Here is a 20806-nt window from a genome sequence, read left to right on the forward strand (position 1 = left end):
ACGATTCCGCGCCAGGGTCAAACACTTCTGCTGGACCCAGCAAGTCTACACTGCCGAGCGACCTTCTAGCTGTTATCAGGCAAATTAAGAATGTGAACCCCGTATTCGCTTTGCAGCTGGTGCAGTTCTGCCAAGGCATTGTCGTACGAGAGGCTGAGGAGCGCAAAGCCGTACGAGAGGCTGCAGAGCGTCAGGCTGAGCGTGAACACCAGTTGGTGCTGGGGAGGCTCAGAGGCCTGATCGCTGTTGGTGAACCAGTGGAGGATGATACAGGGCATCATGATGGCGAACCTTTACGTGAGACTTTATCTGCCGTGGCTACTGAGTTAGCAGGAGATGGGCTTCGTACTGAACTTTTACTGTCTGCGGAAGTAAATAATGTGTTGGATCATGATGTGGACTCTGTTATCAATCATGGGGAGCCTAACAAGGGACAGAGGTCCCAAATGACCGCTGACGCGAATTTCACCGGACCGCGTCATGCACAGTTCCCTGTCTTGGAAGCAGACAGAGGAAGCCAAGTGAGTGTCAGCTTGGTTGTGAGTAAAGAGCTGGCCCTGGACACTACCACCGATGCTCAGAGAGCTGACATCTCTGCTAGCACCAGGGAGACTGTAGGATGTGTGGCAGTCAGGGAGACTGCAGAGTACAAATCCCCTACAGCACCAGAAGAGCCCAGTGAGTATTCTGACTGCATAGTGAAAGTATGCAGGGAAGAGACTATGTCGGAAATAGGAATGGGACTTTCTGACTGTATGCACACAAGTATGTGTGGGACTACTGATGTGGGACTTTTATTAACTCCACACATATCTGTCAATGTTGTCCCCGCTGTCGCTAACCCTTCTGAACCATATGATGCATCTCAGGTAGTATGTAACCATGCTGAACATTGCAATGTTGTTATTTTGTGTGAAGCCCCTGAGATGATCTGTGATAGTGCCGTACCTTCGGTGGAGGTGGAGGGTGAGTTAGAGACAGGTATAGTGGGTAATCCTTGCCAGTTTGTGGGGTTAAACGAATGCCCTAATCTGGTTGGGAATGAGACACCCTCACTCATCAGTGGTAGGAGTGCTGATGGTGATGTCATTAAGGTTGCTGTGCCAGACGTTAACCCTGTTCTTCCAGTGATGTCTGGTTGTGACATCGTGCCAGGGGTCGCTAACTGCACAAATGGGACAGATCTGAGTTGGTTGCAGGCAGAGCATGTACCTGCCAATAAGTTACTGGTGACAACATGCTCCGATAACCCCATTCCTGCTCAGAGACAATGGGATCCAGATATAGCGTTTTTGCCACGGTGCAATTGTAAGCCAGCAGGATGGGCCCCATGTGTTGTGGAAGATGCACAGGCTAATTTGCAGGTATTGCAGGATGTCTCCCCAGGTTATGATATTGATGTTACTGTTGATAATGTGATGTCTTGCGCTACTGTGGGAAATGTGGTACCAGGTATAGGTGACCCGGTGGGTCCTGTGTGCACTGTAGACCTGTCAGATAGGGAGAGAGTGTCCCTTACTGCAGCTTTCCCCCCAAACCCCCCTCCTTACTGTAGCCACACAAGAACAGATACAGGAACACAGCAGGGGTTCCCTCCAGACACTGAGAACCCTCCAGAGAGTGCATTTTTCCAGCATCACTGGATAACGGATGCCTCTCCTGAGAACCTCAGTGGCACCACCCCAGCCGCAGAACCTGCGGGTCTGGGAGGGAAGGTCAGGCTCAGGAAGGTGTCCTGGACTGCTATGGAAAGCTTGGCTTTCCACGCAGAACTGAGAATCAACCCGGCACAGGCTGCCCCATACCTGGGAAGTGGGAAAGATACCCCTGGGTACAGTGAGAGGGTTGTTTCAGGAATAGAGCCAGTGGCTAGTAGGGAAGCTGCTGTGTGTAACCAGAAGGGTGGGAGGGCCTGCGAAGCACAGGTAAACTAAGCTCCATTAACCTCGGAAAAGTTGAGCTGGGATGTTTCAGAGACAGGTGACAATGACCTGCTGGTATTCCCCCTTGCAGAAACGTGCCCCCCTTCACAATTCACACACACAGACACAGAGGGCGAATCTCCTCACAAAAGGATGAGGTGTGAGGTGTTGAGTGAGTGGACCTTCCCCCCAGTGAAGGGGAGGGGGGGTCAGTCAGCTCAGGAGAGGTGCCGGGAAGACATGTTTAAGTCTGTATATAGTGCTGGGAGAATGCCCCACACCTGTGGTATAGGTAGACGTGCTGAGTTACGAGTCCCAGGGGGATGGCCGTTTGGGGTGTGGAGGAATGGTCTGGTACTGATCTCAGTGAGTAAGGCCAAACTGCCAGCTGCAGGGGAGAATCCGTGTCCAGGAGTCCGACGCACAGCTGTGGTGGGCTGTGTCAATACCAGCCGGGATGGACACAGCTCCCCCTATATCAGTGTGCTCACAGACTATGGGTTCGAGGACACCTGTGTGCTTTTAGTTTGCCATCTCCTGCGAGAGGGACAGGGACTATGCCCATTGCCCACCCTAGCCACGGCTATGGCGTCAGGTGGTGCCATGACAGACGTCAAGTATAGTGAAGTGTTAGTACAGATCCCGCAGAATCAGTGGCAGTCTGTCTCAGCACAGAGACCACTGCTACCTGTCCAGGTGATGTAGTTAATAGCGCACTGATGAGACGGTGACGTGGGTCACCGCCTCTGTGCGCCATTTTAAAAGGGGGAGGTATAACGATCAGATCAGGTGATCGATCAAATTAACGTATGCCTCCTGTTATGATTATCTGTTCAATCAATGTATGTCTGATATTGGTGTAATAGTTATGTCTCCTGTGAGTATTGGAATCAGGACATGTCTTGTATGTAAACTGTAGGTGACCCTGGTTTGAGTTTGAGGCCTGTATTCCCTCAGTGTGACAACTGTGGACTCCTCCGGAGTTAGGATGTAAGATAAGATCTGAGCCCCTCATAAACCATGGTCCAGGAGAAGAGGTTAGAGTTTGTCCCCTTCCTTCACATCTCTTATCAGTGGGTCTGCTATGCAAGGAAAGAGGATCAATCACGTTGAAAACAGCAGACTGTAGATTGCCAGGGACCTTCCACACTCCTTCAGCATGGAAAGAGTGGAATCCCAAGGGTGGGAGGGATGAGGGAGTCTGCAAGGTATAACTAAGACCTTTCTCCCTATAGTCAGTGTCACTACCTGGGGGTCTAGCAATCAGGCTGTAGGCGACGAGAGATTTCTTGTGGAGAACCCCCCCACTTCAGGATTGTAAGATACGGTTCTGTCTTTTTTTTCCTTTTATTTTATTTCTGAAATTTGCATTTAAAACTTGTGTGTACTTTTAAAATCATTGTAAAATCTTGTAACTATTTTCTAAAGCTCTGTAGTATTTCTAGGAATAAATAATACATATTCCCAGTTCTGGTTCTGTGTTCTTAAGACTCATTAGCCTCATAAGAGAAAGGCTGGAAAACGTTACCATTGTTATCTTGTATTGTGTGGTCAGGGGCGAGCCAAGCCGCCCCTTGCGCAGTTTCAGGCGCTAAAATCAGGTTTTGACTGGTGGCAGTGTACCTCAAGGAAAGGACCCGAGTGTCCTGAGTGAACCCCAGTCACGGCCGGCGCTGCTCAGATTGACGTATCGGAGCAGGCGACCGGTGGGTCCGTGACATACATGTTGCTTTGATAAAACATATTAATGAGAGCCAGAGACTTAGGATCAGTCTTACAATGGAGAGTAGCCAAAAATAGTAGGCATTAATTCTATAGCTCTCCTTGTAATCCTTCTTGCAAGCTGCAAAAAGTGATCTGCAGCTTCACAGCATATTCATATTCTGTCCTACTGGGTGGGATATTTAGACAAATACATAATTAGCTTCTGTTATTGCATATAATAAACACTACATTTCTAGTAAGTAATCTGCGTTTTCCTATAAATATGCAACATAATATATGATTAGGGGGGAGATACAACACTGGTATCTGCTTTCATTATTTTTAGTCCGCGAAGCGCACTCAGGGCTACTTTATGGACATGGTAGAGAGGACTTTTTTACTGTATTGTACAGTAGTTATTGAATTTAGAACCCTTATATTTAGTTAACTATACCGAATGACCATAGGCGAATCTAGGGGGTGGTCCAGGGGGTGCACCGGACCACCCATTAGCCCATTTTGTAGCTGAGGAATGGAGCTTTCCAACGAGCCCAGCCCCGTGTCTCTAGCCCACTGGGAACCGGAGATACTGCCAGGCAAAGCTGGAATGTTTTCCCTTTAGGACAGTGGTGGCCAACCCGCGGCTCCCGAGCCGCATGAGGCTCTTCTCTGCCTCATCTGCGGCTCGCCGTCTAACTTCCCTACTAACGATGCCCGGCGGCTTCCCCCCTTTGATGCGCGGCTCTGCGTCGCCGGCTCAGACACTCCCTTTCATGTGTGACGAGCCGCGGCCGGCGTGAGTCAGCGCATGCGCAGTCACATTGTAGCAGTGTCCCCGGCGCCATGTTCGTCACACTGACTGCGCAGTCGGCATCACTTTGATCCACCCGTGCTCTGGCTGGCTTCTTCATTCACCGCCCCAGCCTCCTGCCATCCTAGTAAAGAGTATGTTATCATGCACAGAAATATATTTATTGAAGCCTGAAGTGTATGTGTGTGTATGTGTGTGTGTGTGTGGGGGGGGTTGCTTTAAGTCAGGATCTACAATAGTTCTGGGGGCATATGTGTGGCACTGTGGGGGCATATCTGGCACCGGGGGCATATGTGTTGTACTGTGGGGCATATGATATCTGGCACTGGGGGCATAACTAGCACTGTGGGGGCATATGTGTGGCATTATGGGGCATATCTGGCACTGGGGGCATAACTAGCACTGTGGGGGCATATGTGTGGCACTGTGTCGGCATATCTGGCACTGTGGGGCATATATGTGTGGCACTGGGGGCATTCCTAGCACTGTGGGGGGCATATCTGGCACTAGGGGGCATAACGTTTTGTCATGTAGCCACTCCCCCTTGTGTCATATGACCACGCCCTTGGCCACTCCCCTGACCACGCCCATGATGACAGGCTCCTTGGCTTGACTGCTGATATTTTTCGGCTCTTTACCTCGGACCGGTTGGCCACCCCTGCTATAGGATAACATGGGACCCGCTAATTCCAACCCCCACCCAGTTTAACGGCTGCCAGTTCCCTCTTCGGCATCACTGAAGCTCGAGGTTGATCTCAGTCTAACCCAAATCGCTGGGCCTTCAATCTGATACCAGGCTGGATCCATATGGGTTAATTGGTTCCAGGGATATTAAACCGTTTTTTAAATTTCTTAAATGAAATTTCATGACTGTTTAGACTAGCTACTACTAGTAAAGTGTCCTGTGCTCTTGTTTTGTCTATGACAGTCTGTAATGGACACACGGTGTGTGTCTTGCTGTGTAATGGGCATTACGGTTTGTGTCATAATATGTAATAGGCAATACAGTGTGCGGCAATGTGTATAAAGGGCATAATGGTGTGTTCCATAATGTGTAATGGGCATAATGGTGTGTTCCATAATGTGTAATGGCCATAACGATGTGTTCCATAATGTGCATTACTGTGCATTTTGTCATGGGCATTACGGTGTGTTCCATAATGTGTAACGCCTCCTTTCTGTTATGCCACGCCTCCTTTCCATGAAGCCACGCCCCGTTTTTGCTGCGCGGCGATGCCATGCAAGGGTCCTGTCCACTACAGGTGGGCCTGTGTGCATAAAATGCCAGGGCCAATTTCTGGTCCATTTCCTAACTGGGTAAGGGCGAGATGTATAAAATGGAAAAAGCGGTAAAACCCCGATTCTCATTGCCAACTGTGTCCATGTCGACTGTGTCGACATTCGGATAAAAAAACAGTGAAAAACCCATGTCGACCTTATGACCAGTCGACCTTCCTTATGTCGACCTTTATGCAAATTCGACCTTAAGTCATGTCGACCTTGGCCCATGTCGACCTTAAGTCAGGTCGACCTTCCTGCCAGTCGACCTAGTGGGGTCGACCTAATGACTGTAGACCTAAATGCAGTCTGACGAATGATCCCATTCCATCGCGGGGGGCCTCCGTCACCGCACCGCGATGCCAGCCGCATATGTTAGTACATATGCGGCAGCATCGTGGCGGCGAAGGGCGGCGATGTATTTTAATACATCCCACCCTAAAGCTGTTGTAAACACAGTTGTGAACAAAAAGAGTGGATTGGCTAGTAAAAGCGCCAGGCAGCCTCCAGTGGGTACAACCAACAGTGGTGACCCTACACCACAAACAGATAGAAGACAGATAAATATAGATGTAGGTGTCCCCTCTGGTGGAGCCTAGGTATAAATAGGAGAAGGAGTACAACTTTGTAATAAGGGGAGCGATCCTCTTCTCCGCATTCAGAAGGTATAGTGAATAATCGCAAAGATACCACACCTCCTGGAGAGATAACATCTCCTCTTCTCCAATTAATAGACACACAGTAACATATTCTTCCTTCCTGCTGATATCAGTGGGGTTTCCAAGCTTTAAACTCCAGTAGATACCCAAAAAGATAAAGTGCAAAATATATGGTGCAATACCACTTTATTTTTAAAAAACAGTTGTGCCTGAGTGCATACATAAACATGCATTTTGTTTACAGTGCTTACGTATAGAGAACATATTTATATTGTGTGCTTAAGATGTAAGGCAGAAACTACTATTTCCCACTAACCACTGATCTAGGTGTAGGATAGGACTGCAGTATAACTTATATGCAGTGTAGGACTGATCTAGGAATAAAAAGGAGCAACAGAACACGAGCACATGCACTGAAACTAGAGAGAGGAAGATTCAGGGGAAATTTAAGGAAAAATCACTTCACAGAAAGGGTAGTGGGTATGTGGAATAGCCTCCCATCAGAGGTGGTAGAGGCGAATACAATAGAGCAATTTAAAGATGCTTGGGATAGGCATATTGATATCCTTACAAAGAAAAAAGGATCAAATATGGTTTGAGGTAACTTGTTTAAAAAGGGGCAGACTAGATGGGCCAAGTGGTTCTTTTTTTTTTTCCAATATGTGTTTTATTGAAAGTTCGCACATTAAACAAAATGGGGGGGATGTTCTAACATCCACACCCCAGCTCCGCTCCCTATCGCTGCCCATCGCATTCATAATTATTGCATATGCACTAACATATGCAATAATTATGTCAAAGGACAGCTCTTGCATCAAGAGCTGTCCTTTGTGGTGAGTCAGTGGGTCCCATCGGGACCAGGTGGCTCCCCCCTCCCTCCCTTACCCGGCTGCTGGCTGCTGCTGCTGCAGGGGGGGCTGGCTCTCCTCCTCCCTGCACCCGGAAGAGGATCAGTGCAGGGAGGAGGAGAGACAGCCCCCCACAGCAGCAGCAGCCGGGTAAGAAGGTCACAGGTCCGGGCAGCACAGCTCGCCACAGGTTTATATCCAACTCCATGCGTAGTTGGATAGTGGGGAAATGAAAAGGACCCTTTTTCCCATAGAATCCTTTGTTAAAATGGAGTCCATTTTAACATTGAATCCTATGGAAAAATCGGGTCCATCGGATCGCATCGCATGCGATTTGGTCGCATGCGATGTGATGCGATGGACCCGATTTTTTAATCGGGAGTCCAGATACTACATAAGTACCCAATATCCTCCATCACACTGCATGTACATACGAAGGAAGATGTTGTTGAGGATGCATGGAAGTGCACATGGTCAGCAACATAGAGCAGCATACACACTAGACAACATCACGATTTCCTCAGTCCAACCTGTCGGAACCTGCTAAATCATTGTAAATATCACACTTTAATTTAGTTATACAATTTTGCAAATAGGTTATTCCATAAAATAGTTTTACTACTAGACTTCATTTTTATGCTTTTATAAGTTGCCTCAAAATGGCATCTAAAGCCGCATACACACAGGGCGACTGCTGCCTTCGTGCTGAGCGATGGGCGTAAACGCGATCATTCAGCACATCGCGCGGCACTAGCGATGTACCCCACCATGCTGTGTGTTGAGCGGGGCTTTGCCTATTGTTTATAGGCAGGGCCCCGCGATCTAGCAGGAAAGACTGCAGATGTTAACGATGTGCGGGGCCACACATCACCATCGCTGCAGGGCACACACACGGAGCAATCTATGCTCCACTTCTAAGCGGTCTAGTCAGATCGCTTAGAAATTGGTCTAAAATCACCCATGTGTATGGCCCTTTACAGTATAATCTATGTGTGTTTTACAAGAATTTCATTGTAAGAACCTAAAGACATTTATTAATTGTATCTTTTTCATGCAGGTGCTCAGTAACTGCATGTCACCATGGCAAGCCAAAAGCCATCTGCTCCATCCTGCCAGGAAGCATTACATTTCGATTGCCATGAAAAGACTAACTCTGGCTGCCATTCCCTGTCAAAAAGCTCCTCCATGATGCCCTGCAGTGGTCCTGGAAGTCTACAGAGGAAACTAGAAACACATAAAAGCCTTAATAACATTCTGTGTGTGCCCAAGTGTAATGAGAACAGCGTGCAGCATTCACATAGCTCGGAGTGGTCTCCACCGCAGGATACAGTTCCTGATCTCTGTCGAGTGAAATCAGAGTGCAATCATCTTTCTGTGGATTACATACATGAGAGGATTCAGCACAGGAATCACTATCGGTCTGCCGATTCACCCCTAGCCTCAACAGCAGAGCAGGAGATGCCAAGGAAGTTTGTCAGGTGCAACGTGTCGGAAAACATATCATCTCTAGGCCACTCTGAGATTTCTGTGTGTGAATCGGAAACTTTGGACATGCTACATACACCTATGATCGTCCAGAAGAGTTTTTCAGATTACTTCTGCGGTAGTAGGAACTCAGTCTCTGGACAATACAGACACAGTGCCATTTATTCAACCCTGTCTTCTGCCAGTAGTATGAGTAGTATTCCTCCGGAGTCTCTCAGTGACGGCGCCTCTTCTCTCAGTAATGTTACCCAGGACTCTGTAATAGCCCTTTCTCCAACAAATGTTCTAAACGACTTAGCTGATGTCATGCCTTCAGTCAGAGAGCCGAATGTTCCATTGTGTCATTTAGACAGCGGCACAATTCAGCACAACATCACAGTGTACGCAGTGCCAGGAACATATCAACATGGAGTATTGGGCCCAAGGAACTCTGGGAATGGTTTTCCCAATAATGGATGTATGTATAGCTTACCAGGCATTATTTCTTGTTGTAATGTCTCAGACGCTAAGCTCTTGCCACCAGGAATGGCTATCCATGGCAGCTGCTCCATGCATTGCTGTAAGGGCCATGAACCTATGATGAAAGCGGATGACACCATTGCTGCATATTGCCATTCCTTACCGATATCCTCTGTTCAGTTCTCGTCTGCACTGGTTCCCTCTCTTGGAGACCCAGTGTCAGGCCACACCCAGCCACCTCTCTGCTCCCACTTGGCACCTTCTGATCAGCTTGCCTTTCCCAAAATAGTGTCATCTGTTAGTGAATCTGGACTGGACGCCAAGAAGCTTATCAAGTGTGGCCGACTCGCCTTCCCACATCCACCTGACCCACCCGGATATAATTTGCCAAAAAATACTTCAATACAGGATAACACAGATCTGCTACTTAAAACCATTGAAACTTTACCGGATAACTTGGAAAATCCAGATTCAAAGATGAAAGACACTTGGACAATGACATCTATGAACTATTTATCTGAGGGTCTCAAAATCTCACACAGCTACAAAGATGCGGAAGTACAAACTATAACTCTCATGGAAAATAAAGCTGTCTCTACTGTCCCCTGTCCTCAGATAACAGCCCACTCTTACCTGTCTCCTGATGTTGGCTTAACATTTACCCTACAACCTCCCCAGTCACCTGTACGTGAGGTAAGGTGGGACCAGGAAGGAATGACATGGGAGGTATATGGAGCTGCAGTTGATCCGGAGGTTCTTGGCTTAGCCATTCAGAAGCATTTAGAGATCCAGATAGAACAGAACTTGCAGTCTTCTGAACTGGCAGGTGAAATGGAGAAATCGTCTAAAGAGAAAAGGCGGTCACTCAGAACGGTCATGCAATCTCTGAGGCAATCTAACTGTTGTGGCGGCACAAACTCCACATCCGAGTGACATCGGGGAATAAAGATCTCGAGCACTGTCCTCACTTTCAAAGCTTGCACTGTATTTTTTTAGAGCCATGCTTGCACTGTTTTCTATTACTTGAAATAAGCCATCTTATGCCATTAATGTTAAACAAAATGTGATGCATAAAATGAAACTTATAGGGCTTGCAGTGCTACAATTTGATCGCAAAACCTTTTTTGGTTAATATAACGCCACGGGCCAAATGTAATAGGGTGAGAGTTTTTGAAAGTGAGAGTTTTTAGGAGAGTTTTCCCATTTTTTTTAAAGAGCCAATCAATTACATGGCAAAAGCAACCTGGTTTTGCAGTGTAAAATGATTGGCACTTTAAAAAGAAATGGAAAACCTCCCGCAAAAACTCACTTTCTGAAACTCTCACCCTATTATATTTGTCCCAAAAGTTAAAAACATAACTCAACAAACTGTCTTCAGTTGTCTAAAGTGGCCTACACACAGGGAGATGAGGGGTGATGAGTGTTCTGAGCCATGCCAGATCACTCAGACAAATCAATCTGTCAAATTTGAAAAACAAAATAATACAATTACAAAAAATGATTAACTTGCCATTTTCGGAAATCCAATTCTACTCAGCATTGACCGGACCTCTATAAAGAAGTAAAGATAAATATTAGACCTTGCACTTAGAGAGTACCATTCAAATGCTGCGTAGCACTGGGCATCACTTACTGTTGGGTACAAGGGTAATAATGCAAAAATATAGTGAAAATATTTGTGGTGCTGCAGGTGCCAGCAGGAAAAGGCGGGCTATGCAGTGTTTACTCCTACTGCTTGTGGTAGAATAGCAGGCACATAGTCAAAATAAAGTACATACTGTATGAGCACGTGTAGTGACAAAAGATATGCCACCTTCATAAAAATAACTGCTGCCTAATGATTATAAAATTGTCATTGCCCCGCCCAGTGTAAAAATGAGATGGCAAGAAATAAAATTGCAATGCTCTCATTCGAATGTCAAATCCTTGGTACGGAAAAATGCACTAGAAGGCAGCAAGACGTATGCTGTTTTTAACACCACATGTGGTTTAAGGGGTTTGCAAATCATTGCACACAGTTTTAGTTAGTACAGCTAATCCTGCAGTTTGGGTCTGAAAATGGCTTCCAATGTGTGATGGTTGGTTTACATTCAGGGCTGGATTAAGGTCTTTGGGGGCCCTGGACAACAATTTTTTGGAGGGCCCCGATCCCCCTGATACTTCTGTTACACACACAGTACCCCCCATTCCCCTGACACCTCTGTGAAATGCACACGCAACAACCCCCTCCCCCTGACACCTATATCACACTCAGCACCAAACTCACAGCCTCCTCTCTGACACACAGCACCCTCCCCCCCCCCTTCCACACCTCTCGCATGATGCAGCACCAGACCCTGACACCACTACCTCTCTCACTTCCAGCATCTCAGCGGTGGAAGGCTCTGGTAGTCCTGCGATGGTTGCATAGGAGCAGCTGGGTCTTTTCTACTCAGGTTGGCAGGCTGCAGCACATGGGAGTTAAGGCTAGGGATGGCCATCGACTATCATTGTTCCCTAAGCATTGATGGTTGGGACCTAGTGCACAATGTTTTGGGCATGGATAGGCGAGGGTCGATTTGTTTTATGCCATAATTTTTTCCTCCCTGCCAGTCAAACAGTCCCTCAGTCCGTCTCCTACCTTACCACTCAGCTCACTGCAGTTTGCGTCTTCTTTGGCCAGCGATGCGGCACTGGGTGGGCAGCGGCAGTGCAATTGGTATGGCTGGCAAGGCGAGTGACCATGTGCACATGCGCAGCGTTGCTGGCTGCCGCTTAGCTGTATGTATTCATAAAACTACACACCCAGGGTGGTGCATGGACCAACCTCGTCCTGGACCCTGCCCCCCTCTGTCTTTCAGTCATGGTCCCACTGCCGCTCCCTCCCTCCCTCCTCGGCTCACCGGTGTCTCCTCCCCTCCCGCTGCTACCCGGCCAGCTACCTGAGATTCTAACTTTTTCTCAGTGACCCCGGGGGACCGGACTGCACATGCACAGAAGAAAGTGAAGCTTTAACAAGACTCATATAATCTAGTTAAAGTTTCTACTGCACACCTCCCGGCAGGGCGGGCCAACCCATTCCTCTACACACATGCGCAGCTAGGAAACTATGGCCAGTGATAGAATGTTTAATACCCATCGATGGTTCTTGATTTAAAAGCTTAATGGGTCGATGGTCATCCCTAGTTAATGTCGCCAACCGCTGATCTGTGTCCTCTCCTGCGGTGGCTCCAGTAGCCTGCCCACCTGTGTCACACTACACGGTTGATGCACTGCTGTTTCTGGCTAGTGGCTCCAGACAGCAGTGTGAGGGACTATGGGACCGGCCCACCGGCAAAACTTGCCTGCGGATCAATCTGCGGGACGACTGCCCTTGTCGCTCCTCCTTGGATCCGGCTATGCATTCAGGATACTTAAATGTACTTTATTAAATCTACCCTCTGTGCTTCAAAGGAACTCAAAATGCAATGGACAAAATCCTGTTATGTGCCCAGCCCATGTAAGTCTGTAGGTAAACCAATATTGGCAATGATGAAGCTATAATATTTTATAGCTCCTGTGTTTTTCTTGGTAGCCAGTTATGAATTGAGAAATTAGTGCTGACTCTAGATATGATCTTTAATGTGACTTGTAAAATGTAAATTCCAAAGGACTTCCCATTACCCCGCTATCAGACATTACATCTAGTTCTAAAAATGTTACTTACATGCATGAATTAATAGAATATTTGGCTTAATACACAGATTAATAAGAAATAGGGATGCTTCTATAGTAAAAATATGTTAATAATAATAATTGAATAACCAAGGCCTTATAATATTACTTTGAGGGAAAAAAATTGTTTTTCACATAAATGAAATAGGAACTAAAAAAGGGAAAAACTTAACATTTGTATCCATGAATAAGGCTTACTTTAAGTTTTATGGATAATACATCAATCTCTACATAGTATAAAATATAGTCCATTGTTGTGATATATCTTTAACAGTTAGGCAGCGGGAGCCAAGAAAGTGCTCATACAGGCATTTCTTTCTTTAACTTGCCTCACCAAAAGCATCATTACCTGGCTCCCTTTTGTCATAGATTAATGTTTCATACACATAAACCTTCCTCAATAAATTCTGTATAAAATGTTGAAAGCCGCATCTAAATCTATCCAGTAGTTCTCAATATTAGCCAAAACAGACAGACACCTTGCAGGGACTTTATTTTACACTATGGCCCGTATTCAATGTGACTGGCGAGGTGGTTAAATGGCAGGGATCGCAGAAAATAAGAGATCCTCGCTGTTTAACCCAGGCACCAGCAGGGAGCCCGCTGCATTTAGCCGTGAGTCCCCCTATGTAGAGATGTTGCATTTATTTCAAAGTGGTACATGAACAAGTTCACTGAAACAGCTTAACGGTTGGAAATTCACAATAGCTTCTGTATTTAAAAAAGTTTGCGTTAACTTTGAGCAATAAGAACAAGGATGATAGATGTTAAGCTTGTTCGAGCTTAAATTTATGTAGTATATTTAATGGATTTGCATGCGGACATCAAACATGAAAAGCATATTATAGTTTCATGTATTTTATTTTACCTGAGAGCTGTGTACATTCAGTATAAATTTGGAACGCAAACATAGATTCAATTTTAGCCCAATTTTTACTGTAATGTGCTGGACGTGGTCAAAATAGATTGAATCAGTAACAAGTCACAAATCTGTATTAAGGACATAATACAGAAGACAAATCTAGGTGTTAAGTAGTTTGTTTACAAAAATGAACACATACCTCCCAACTGTCCTGGTTACCGCAGGAACGTCCCGTTATTTGGGGATGTTCCCGCGGCCCGCCCACGGAGTCCCCCCCACTGCCCCAGAATAGACACTGTGGGCATGCTCACAGCATCTATTCATGCTGACGGTGGCAAAAATGGGGGGCGTGGTCTCACGGAGCGTCGCAAATATAGGCCACTCCCCTTTAGTTAGACCATGCCCCAAAATTTTCAGCGCGCATGCCAGCGAACCTCCTCCGGCTGCCGGAAATTTGGGAAGTATGTGAACATCATCAACAAAATTGTGTATAATTTTATATTTTTAACAGTGAATTAAAAAGGGTGGAAATGTCATTTTGAGCAAAAGCCAACATTTTTACTGCAATATTACTATAATAAAAGGTATTATATGGAATATAGCATGTGCTGTTGTTGTCATTAACTGTTCTCTTTCTTTAAAACAAGCCAATAGCCTTTTTAGTTTCATTCTGCTACAAAACATTCATAGAGCCAATATCATTAAGAACGTGATAGTAATGGCTTTCTGGGAAGTAAGCCAATGGGGAGAAGCAGGTATTGATGACCCAGGCTTATTGTCTTCCTCTCCTCAACCCTGACACAGACCTCAGCCCCTGCTTTATGCCTGGGAACATGCTCATTTTAGGAGCCAATCTTTAAGATTGTTCGGATGGAGGGCTCTGATTAGCAGGGCTCTGCTCTCTGAGTTTTTAACGCATTTTCAAATTCACTAAAGTCCCTCCCTGTGGGACTTCGCTGCGGGAGTTATGCCAGCTCTATGGGCTTCTCTTCCGAGATGGATCCCTCGCAGCATGCCCCACGATCGCCAGCTTCTCTGCGCATGCGCAGTTGGACTTCCCTGTTAGAAACAAGGAAGTTCAGGTAGTTACGGGGATTGCTGCCCTTTGCATTGCTCATTGCATATGTTAGTACATATGTGATGAGCATCAGCGCGATGTACCGCTGCTGCTTGCTAATTGCTCCACTTCCACCCTATGGAGGAAGTGGAGCAATTAGAGAAACTGTTGGCTCTTCACAGGATAGAACCATGGTTCTAGACCGAGTTCTGCACGCCATTCTAGGCCCTGCACATCTCCCTACTGCTGGCTTCAATTCAGAGGCTAGTGTCTAGATCACCTTCAGTTTAGTAAATTTTCCCACAACACAAAGCCGCAGTTCAACTGCTCCAAGGCGGTGAGTCCCCCTGGACAGACAGTGTCCCAGCAGCCAGGAGCATGGGCAGATTTAGGAGGTGGGAGGGGTACCCAGGCACACCCCCCCCCTCCTTGTCGTTTAGTAATATAAATATATATATTTTTTACTATTTAATACGCTACAGGGGCCGTGACTAGTGGGGGGGGCTAGGGCAGGTGGTCACGCAGACCTGGTGCAGCAGCCGGCCTCTGCCAAGGACCAATATGCCGCCAACTGCTGGGTGGATGCCTCAACAACTTTCTCCCAATGTCAAAGCTGTGCGGGTGACATCATAACGCCAACATTTCCCATCCGTGCAACTCTGAACTAGTGTGGGGAAGAGCCGCTGGGTGCCGGGTGGAGATACAGGCAGGCAGCCGCAGTGTGAGAAAGATGGGAGACGCAGCAGCATGGGCTCAGGTGTGACACTGACTGAGAGGCAGTGAGGTCAGTAAGTAGTATGGATGATGGCTGCATCTGACATTAAAAAGAGCTCCCTGCCAGTGCCAGCAATCATGTGACATGTGATGTCTGTCCAACTGCAACCTTGAAATCTCAGGGCTCAGGGAGGCACAATTTGACACGCCGCTCAGTTTATCTGCTGAGAGAGGTGTGTCAGCTCTTTCAGCAACATCTCACCCCTTCACCGCACTGATAGGCTGCTAAACTTATCTGCTGAGAGCGGCGCGTCGGCTCTTTCAGCAGCATCCAGCCCCCCACGTTGACATGACACTCAATACCCTGCTGAGAGTGGCATGTTAGCTCTTCCAGATTCCATTTGCACATCCGCTGTGCTGACATGTTGGAACTCTGCTGAGAGCGGCTGTCAGCCAACTTCTTCCTGTCGGCTAAGCACCCCCTCAGCGTAAAGGCAGTTGGACACCTGCAAATATGGAGAGACAGGAGGGATGGGTTTGCCTTTGCCACCATGGGCAAAAAGCATGTAGATATTTGACACTTATATCATAATCTGTAGTGGGCATTACAGAGTGTCCCATAATGTGTAGTGGGCATTACAGAGTGTATCATAATGTGTAGTGGGCATTACAGAGTGTATCATAATGTGTAGTGGGCATTACAGAGTGTCTCATAAAGTTTATGTTAGACGCCGGCCCGGGCGTCGCCGCCGTCCTAATCCTTCAGCAGCGTCTGCGCTGCTAGGGCGGCGGCCATCTTCCTGGGACGCGTCACTGGGAGGCTTCGGGGACGTTGCTAGGCAACGCCCCGAACTTCCGCCGCGGCCGTCTCTGCAGGGGGAAGACTCTGCAGGACGGACCGGATGTGACGTCACTCAAGGGGGCGGCAGATTCAAAATATAAGCCGGCGTCTCTCTGACAGACGCCGGTTATAGCGTTCTTTCCGCCTGTGTCAGATCGTGTTCCTGGTCCTGGTTTCTGTCGGAAGCCCTCCTGTTGTTCCCCGCCTGTCCTGCCGTGCCTGGTGTTGTCCTGCCTTGCCTGGGATTTAGCTAGTGTGCCCCGCTGTTACACTCTTCACCTTAAGAGATCTGCAAGTGCTTGTCTGGGACTCCGTCATCTTCCCAGATAAGTCAGGGGTTACCCTGTGTTTCTCCTTACGCAGTTTGGCATTCTTTGTTACTGGGCATCTTCCTCAGTATCATTACCATTTCTCTTTATAAGATCTTTATTAGCATTGTTGCCATTTCTTTATATAACATCTCACTAGCATTGTTGCCATTTTATTATATAACATCTCATTAGCATTGTTGCCATTTCTTTATATAACATCTCTCTTGCATTGTTGCCAGTCAGTGTCACCTGCTCAGCCTTATTGCTTCCCTGGGGTTCTGGGAGTTCCCCGGTTCAGGGGTTTAGTTAGGTTGTCCCCTTGCTCTCTCCTGGCCTCGGCGGACGTGTTGTCTTTTCCTAAGACCTGCCTGTAGCGGAGTGGGGCGGACCTAATTCGCCCTTCAGCCGAGACGGGCCCAGGTGAAGCCTAGCACCGCACACGTCCGTCGATAACAGTCAGAGGCAACGGAGTTAGGCTGCCGGGGATACTCCCAGAAACCTTACATTATAACCGGCCATACTACGATCCCCCAGCTGTTCTGGAGGATCTCCTTGTACTCAGTTGTTGTGTCCGGGTGTCTTGTGTTTTTACACCCATCATGGATCCCTCTGCAGGGGGTCCAGCTCAAGTACTCTCGGATCAGGTTCGTCTCCTCACGCAGCAGATGGTGGAGTTGTCCCTGCGAGTAGAGACACAGGAGGAGGTTAGAAGAGTAGTCCCTGGTAGTTCTCAACCCGTCAAAGAACCTAAGATGAATCTTCCCAATCGCTTTTCGGGCGACCGGAAGTTGTTTTTCAATTTTAGGGAGAGCTGCAAACTATATTTCCGTCTCCGGCCCGTTTCCTAAGGCTCTGAAATTCAGAAGGTCGGGTTGGTAGTCTCCCTACTCCAAGGGGATCCACAAACATGGGCCTTTGGTTTAGGGGCAGATAGTCCTGAGCTCAGTTCTGTGGATGCATTTTTCACAGCTATGGGGGTGCTTTATGATGATCCCGATAAAGCAGCCTCCGCTGAGGCTCACATTCGGGCCTTGAAACAAGGTCGCCGTACTGCAGAGGCCTACTGCTCCGAATTCCGACGCTACGCTGGGGATACCACTTGGAATGATCCTGCACTGCGGAGCCAATTCCGTCTTGGCCTAGCAGATCAGGTAAAAGATTTCCTGGTACAGTATCCGGCGGCAGCCTCTCTTGATGACTTGATGCAGTTGGTGGCAGAGCCAGATTAAGGTCTAAATGGGCCTGGAGCTGAAAATGATCAAGGGCCTATTATGCGCAATAATGTGGGGGGCGTGACCAGTGTTCTGGTTGGGTGGTCTGCTCATGGGTGTGTCTTTATTTGTGTAAATGCTTTCAACTAATTATATATGCCTGGAAAAGGCAGGGGGCTGGCATAAGAAAAATGCATGGAGATATATTGGCAGGTGCCCTCCAAAGGTACACCCGCAGGATGCCGATGTCCTCAGATACTTGCGGGGTGAGGCGGCACTCCAGTCATAAAAAAAATACTGAAAGCTGAAACTTGGTAGACAATATTTCAGCACCTTTTATGTGGTCACCTAAAGTTACCACACCGTATACCCCTTATACAAATCATGTAACACAATAGTAACCCCCTTATACTGTACTTGCCTCTTACATATTATGACATATGGAATGAGCCAAAATTCACACCGATTGAGCCAAAATTCACACTATGGCAAACAGATTGAGTCAAAATTCACGTTATGCCACACAGATTAAGGCAAAATTCACATTTTGCCACATGGATTGAGCCAAAATGCACACTATACCAGGCATGTCCAAACAGTGGCCCTCCTGCTGTTGTGAAACTACACGTCCCAGCATGCCTTGACATAGTTTTAGCATTCCCTAATAGCAAAACTGTGTAAATGCATGATGGGACTTGTAGTTTCACAACAGCTGGAGGGCCATAGTTTGGACATGCCTGCACTATACCAAACAGATTGAGCAAAAATGCACAATATGCTCCATAAACAGGGGCATTTGGCGCGCATTAAAAATTGACACCATAATGCCCATTACATGTTAAGCCACACACCATAATGTCCATTAGGTATTATGCCAAACACCATAATGCCTATTAAAAATGATGCTACATAAGTGTTGCTTACCTACATGTTCATTGCCAGGGGTTCGATGCTCATTGCCAGGGGTTCCATGCTCGTTGCCATGTGGGATTACATGCTCATTGCCAAGGGGGAATACATGCTCGCGGTAACTGGGGGACAGCCACCGCAGGGCAGAAATGACAGCCATTGACAGCAGGGCCAGATTAAAGCAGGGGCAAAAGGGGTCAGTACCCATGGGCCCCCTCTAGCTAAGGGCCCCCTGTGGTTGGCATGTATTTTTAACAAAAACATTATTATTATTTTTTTTTAGCTAAAGGTTTTGTGCATGGGAGTGGGGTAGTGCTGCAGCTTCACCTATCTGCCAATGTGACATTGATTAATGGTGCTGAGCATCGGGAGCCAAGGCACACTGACTGCACAAGTGTGCAGTGCATTACTGGGAGTTGACTAAGTCCCATGACACTTTGCACAAGAAGGCAGAGGCTGAGAGGTTTATGCTGAGCTCTGATTGATGGAGCTCATTACATGCTTCTCAGGCCTATGGAGGACAGCAGCAGCAGCCTAGTCATGGGAGGGTTTTTAATCAGAGGCACTGACACTGTGAGGTCTCCTACAGTCCTACAGAGTAAGCAGTTACCCATTGACCAAGTTTATACTGTCTTTACTCTGTGTTTTGACAGTATAATATTCTCTCATGCAATTTATGGGCAGTAATGACAAGTGCAAGGGGGTCCCCCTGTCTAAAGTGCCCCGGGCCCCCCGAAGGCTTAATCTGGCACTGATTGACAGCCGGGCAGAGAGCAGGGGGCTGCCCGGCTGTATTCAGAGCACTGCATGTCCTGGCTATTTTAAATAATACCCCTTTCACACCAGAAAATGCAGGGACTTACCCGGGAATATGATCCCAGGATCATGCAAGGACATTCTCGGACTGGCCCCTTTTACACCAGCTAAATTCCTGCATTTTCTGGTGTGAGGGGGAGAGAAAACCACCGCCGCCCCCTTTAAACAAACAGCTATATCTTCGGAACCAACTGACCCATTTAAATGTAGGCTTCGAATGATTTTGGTCCCGTGAAACTGGGCCGTTTGGTTCCAGAGAATTCTGACCCCAAACAACATAAACAGCCATGAAATTACATTTTAGAAATTAAAAAAAAATTTGGTTTACCCACAATATCTCTAGAACCAATGGACCAGGTATCAGATTGAAGGCCCAGCGATTTGGGTTAGACTGAGATCAACCTCGAGCTTCTGTAATGCCGGAGTGGGAACTGACAGCCGTTGGAACCGGGTGGAGGTCGGAATTAGCGGGTCCCATGTTATCCTATGGGGACAACGATCCAGGTTTGCCTGGCGGTATCTCTGGTTCCCGGGGGGCTATCGACACGGGGCTGGGCTCATTGGAAAGCCCTGACCCTCAGCTACAAAATGGGCCTATTTGGAGAGTGGGCCTGGAGCTGTAGCTCCATCAGGCCCATTGTTAATCCAGCCCTGGTTGGTGGTCCGCATTGATAGACGCATCAGAGAGAGGCGTTCCGAGCGAGAGTTACCTTCCTATCCTCTTGCCGAGACAGGAGGTGAGCTGGTGGGCGGGTCTGAAGAACCAATGCAAATTGGTGCATCTCGCCTATCGAACCAGGAGAAGGCACGTCGTCGCTCCCTAGGCTTATGTTTGTATTGTGGGGGTAAAGGGCACCTTGTGGGCACATGTCCAGAGCGTCCGGGAAACGCCAGGGCCTAGGGGTTAGGGGAGGAATCCTTTTAGGCCAGTCCCGCTTGTCTCCCAATAATTCTCTTTTGTTATGTGTTTGTTTGGGTCTAGGGGTTCAACAGTGGGAATCCCAGGCCTTTGTGGATAGTGGGGCAGCCGGGAATTTCATCGATTCTCACCTGGTTCAGGATCTTGCCATTCCATTAGTCTCTCTTCCCTCTGAGTAGTCTGTTTTTGGCTTGGATGGTAGTCTCCTTCCCAAGGGTCTAATCTCACATCGCACCGTGCCCTTAGACCTCAGCATAGGTTCCACCCACTCTGAGAGTTTAGAATTTCTTGTTATTCACAGTCCCTT

General features: G+C 47.5%; 1 protein-coding gene across 2 annotated transcripts in view; it reads left to right on the plus strand.

Annotated features, from left to right (window-relative positions):
* GPRIN2 (G protein regulated inducer of neurite outgrowth 2) overlaps nt 1–14287 on the plus strand; it is a 67097-nt gene extending 52810 nt beyond the window's left edge. For both annotated transcript variants that reach the window (XM_083146362.1, XM_083146363.1), the window contains exon 2: nt 8280–14287. In XM_083146362.1, coding sequence (XP_083002488.1) covers nt 8303–10099 — 1797 coding nt within the window. In that variant the 5' untranslated portion in view covers nt 8280–8302 and the 3' untranslated portion in view covers nt 10100–14287. The remainder of the gene's footprint in view (nt 1–8279) is intronic.
* Nucleotides 14288–20806: the final 6519 nt, after the last annotated feature.

The sequence above is a fragment of the Crinia signifera genome, chromosome 6 (assembly GCF_055691185.1).
Source record: "Crinia signifera chromosome 6, ASM5569118v1, whole genome shotgun sequence".
Classification (NCBI taxonomy): Eukaryota; Metazoa; Chordata; class Amphibia; order Anura; family Myobatrachidae; genus Crinia; species Crinia signifera.